Below are 4,282 nucleotides of genomic sequence, written 5' to 3'. Positions count from 1 at the left end.
TAACATCTGCACCTGGAATATATCCACAGCCTCCGTTATCCTCCGGCATGATGCGCACCTTTGTATGAAGAGCTTCGATTTTATTGAAAGATTTTTCATAATACTTTTTAAATCGTGCCACCTTATTTATCAAGGTGTCTGCCTGTGCAGCTGCCTGACTCTCCTTGCCTCTCTTTCTTGCCGCACCAATCAATTCTAGAAGTGTGTCCACATACAGCTGTCCATACATGCGGAACAATGGCAATGAAGACTCGTAGACACTGACCGGTTTCCCATCTTCCAGGAGGAAATTGTGGTAATGTGAGGTCAGCATACCGTTTACATTCTCTAAACAAGGGGCCATGTCTTGTGCATCATTCTTGTATGTTTTCTGACAGTACATCGCATAGCTGAGAATGCCTCCATTTCTCGTTCCAAATGCGTTCTTGATGTTCTCCAATTTCGCTTCTAAAATTTCCTGATCCATGTATTCTTTGAGCTTATCGATTTCGGCCTTCAAGCTGTTGTAAACGTCTTCTGGATCCAGGCCTCCTCCAAGTCCAAATACATCGGCTAATTCATCAAATAGCGCACTCAGGATGGACCCTACCGCTGGGATTTCTCCTATGGTGTTTGAAATCATGGTTTTTGCAAAACCAATGCCTATCTTAGCTGCATTGGATGTCTTCTCAGCAAGTTTGGTTGGTTTCATCGTTATTACATCTTTTATCGGGCCAGCGTATTGCAGATTGTGGCAATAGAACTTATCCTTAGCCAAAATGACTGGGGTCACTCCACACACAGTGAAGATGAGGATCCACATAATGACTTGACGAGCCATGGCTAGTTCTGCTGGAATTTTAAAGAAAGTTTTTGAGTGAGTATCATACTCGTAACTTGGAAAGTGGAAAAATTCAAGATCAAAAATGCACTGAAGGATGGACAAGGTCAACTAAATCGATGATCACAGTGGTTTACAAGCGATGAAGACTAAAAAGTTAAATTTGGCTTCGTGCCTAGCGCCAGTGTAAAAGCGGTAAATAAAAGGCATAGAGAAAGGGTGAACGAACGAACGAGCGAGGGAGCGAGGGAGCACTTAGGCGAGTGAGGGAGTGACTGAGAAGAGCTTGAAATTTCTAACTCAACCTTGGTGATCTCCAGCCCACAAGAAATGAAGAAATTGTATGACTAAAATGACTTTTAATTAAATCTGACCTGTTTCCATTCTGTTAATATTTCGGAACCATTATAAATTGACAAACAAAGTTTAGCCATTTTAGCCACTATTCTCAAACCGGTTGGTTCGAATAAATGCTGTTTTGAGTGAAAAGCATCAAAAAAGCTTTTAACCAAAGGATCAGTCGTTATTTCTCACTTAGGGAGGGAGGGAGGGGGGCGAAGGACTGGGGGGGAGATTAACATAGATCTCAGGGGAAACGGGATGAGGATCATTGGTAGCCAACAGAGTTTAAATTGACGGCCAATTAACTGCCAGTGATGGGAGGGGGTGGTCATAACAGTATTACAGAGCCCTAATGGGGAGTCGGGTAAATTGTTCTTAACAATGAAAGAATAATTATTTATGCCAAGCAGCCCAATATGAAATGTTCATGTTCACTGTTTCCTGAAACCCGGCGCAGCTAACTGAGATAGACCTCGTTTGAATAAGCAACCTTTGATTCTCAAGTTTTTCTGATAGTTTACAATGATCACCACAATCAAATGCCTTGTAAATATCAGTGTAATAAAATATTCCAAAGGTGAACAAATTTCTTTCTACTACCCGTGGAGTATCATGGATCAACAAGTTTCCGCGAATGACTACCAGCGTGTAATTCATTCGCATTTTTCCCAAACTTGAGAGAATTGTGTGCTTCGCTGCAATTAATTGGTGTTTCGCAAGTGCAATTTGCGTCACTTGGACTCGTTAAGAATACGACTTGCACTGAAGGGTAAAAAGACACGATTTATTGAAGCTGGTAACGTTCGGCAGTTATGTAACGTCCTAAAACTGAACAGGATCTAACCTAGTCTCCCTCGCAGCCGTTTTTTTTGGATGTCACGCAACGCTCCCCCAAAAGAACGGCTGCTGACAACCGAACTACATTCCTTTCTCCGAATTGGCTAATCACAGCTCGGGTTACATTTTCAGGAACCTTTTCGCGCCAGACTCACTTTTTGAGACTCGTCCAATCAGATATCGTTTTCTATCGCGATCCTCATGTGGAAAACACAAGACAAATGGCGGTGCTTGAAGGAGCTTTTCGCAAAGCGTCGTCAAAGTTCAAAATTTTCGAGCTTAATGCTCACCAGAAGCTTGCAATTAAAAGAGTTTTAGTCGAGAAAGAAGATGTTTTTGTTAAGTTGCCTACAGGATCCGGGAAATCGTTAATATATCAAGCACTCCCGCTCGTGTTTGACCATGTTACCGATGAAAGTGGTCATATTATTGTTATTGTTGTTGCGTTGTACCAACGTGCGGAAACACTCGATAATTCGGGCCGATTTCCTGTACCGGTGATAAGAAGCCACGAACATAACTAATCGGGTTCGCTCCAGCTAGCAGCGGACTGGCAAATGAAGAAGTACAAGTAGTGTAGGAGACGTTGGCCGACCTAAATTGCAGTGTTCTCGAAGCTTCGCCCGGTTTGTTGACGGTAAGCACGCGCTTTTTTCCTCCTCATCTCCATCTGTAGGTCGAAGCAAGCGTTTAGCCTTTGGCCTAGATTGAAAGGCGTCTTGTATTTCCTTTTGATTATTGATGTAACTTACTGTTTCTTATATATTCTGACTTTTATAATCAGTAGTAACCTCTTGAAATAGTGCGAATAAAGAGTTTCAGTTCAGCTTTTAGCTTCTTCTACTTTCTCAGTTGCTCACTGAAACTTTAACAACCGCTCAAACAATCTAGCGTTCGTGTCGTTGGCGTAGCAGTTGACGTCTTTGTTAAGCGTAGATTCTATAATTTCAACCAAATTGTGAGAAGTTTTCCCAAAAATATATATTCTATCTTTACCACGGCACAACGATGAACATGTGAAACATTTCGAGCTCTCATCGACAAATTTCTTCAGAGTTTCTCCCGACATGATAGCTAGATCATCTGCCACATCCACATTTTCGCGTGAAACCTTACGTCATTCAGATTTTCTGGTATGTGATTGGTCTGTTCGATAGACCGCGACCAAACCGCAAGGACAATGAGAAAGGAATGCAGTTCGGTTGTCAGCAGCCGTTCTTTTGAAGGAGCGTTGCGTGACATTAAAAAAAAAACGGCTGCGAGGGAGACTAGATCTAACCCAGTGACTTATCGATTAAAAAAAATTAGCTGCGTGGTCCTCAGTAGCCTCAGCACCGCACCCCAGTTCACAATTTATTCCTACGGATTTGGCAACTTTGATTCAGTTTTATGAAGGATCTTGTTTTATATGAGACATTAAAAAGCCCCCTCAGCTGGTATCTCTTCCACTATTAGGCCTGTCACTTTAGGAAACCACAGAATTACAGAAAGTTTTCCTTACTTTTGTGAAGACAAAGGGGAGATTTAGCAAATTTCGTGCAGGTCTATGGTTGTTGCCGCGAAATCCTGTTCCAAAACTACCGAATGGCAGAGGATTACACAAATAGGCTTCTACGGGAATGAAACCCTTCCAGATACTAGTTTGGCGCCATTAGCAAGTGATCCAGAAACCACACGTTGCGATCGCGAGCGAATCAAACTTTAGTTACCAGCCAATCCGCAACACTCTTTGATCCAAGTACAATTTTTCCGATTTAAGCTCGTGCGCTCCGGATAATAACAATACGCTACATTTTTCAAAACATCAGACAACTAAGTTTAGACTGACTACGTGCAGTATAAGATGATAAGAACGGAACTTGAATTCAAACTCCTTTAAAGTACTCACCAAAGACTCAAAATATAGGCGTTTCTTCTGAAACTTTCTTCTTTCCTCTGAATGTGTACGTGGCAAAGTCACTGGAACACTGCCTGAATTCTAGCATGTGAGCTCACCTTTAAAATGAGCTCACAAACGTTGTAGCCAATCAGCGGCTAAGAAGTACACTGCGATACCGGTGCAGTGCTCTAACCGACTGAGCTAACAAGCTTAAGCCAACAAGGAGCATTGTTGTAAAAAAGGACACAATAATCGGTTATGCTCTGATATCACTGTTTTGCCGGGAGGGATCATTCTCTTCCATGATTAATCAGTTTATAACAAGCTTAAGCCAACAAGGAGCATTGTTGTAAAAAGGACACAATAATCGGTTATGCTCTGGTATCACTATTTTGCCGGGAGGG

The 4,282-nt window shown here is 42.1% G+C and overlaps 1 protein-coding gene across 2 annotated transcripts in view; it reads right to left on the bottom strand.

Annotated features, from left to right (window-relative positions):
- The window catches only part of LOC111339486 (uncharacterized), a 10,186-nt gene extending 6,123 nt beyond the window's left edge, over positions 1-4,063 (bottom strand). The window contains exons 1-2 of one of the 2 annotated variants that reach the window (XM_088732189.1): positions 3,888-4,063; positions 1-831 (exon numbers count right to left, since the gene is read on the bottom strand). The exon at positions 1-831 is cut by the window's left edge and continues 274 nt beyond it. In XM_088732189.1, the coding sequence (XP_088588315.1) occupies positions 1-820 (820 nt within the window). In that variant the 5' untranslated portion in view covers positions 821-831; positions 3,888-4,063. The remainder of the gene's footprint in view (positions 832-3,887) is intronic. The other variant, XM_088732190.1, reaches the window with a different exon arrangement.
- Between the last annotated feature and the right edge of the window lie 219 nt (positions 4,064-4,282).

This window comes from Stylophora pistillata, chromosome 9 (genome assembly GCF_964205215.1).
Source record: "Stylophora pistillata chromosome 9, jaStyPist1.2, whole genome shotgun sequence".
Classification (NCBI taxonomy): domain Eukaryota; kingdom Metazoa; phylum Cnidaria; class Anthozoa; order Scleractinia; family Pocilloporidae; genus Stylophora; species Stylophora pistillata.
Note: the sequence above shows the minus strand (reverse complement) of the source record. Positions and strands in the feature narration are given on the sequence as shown.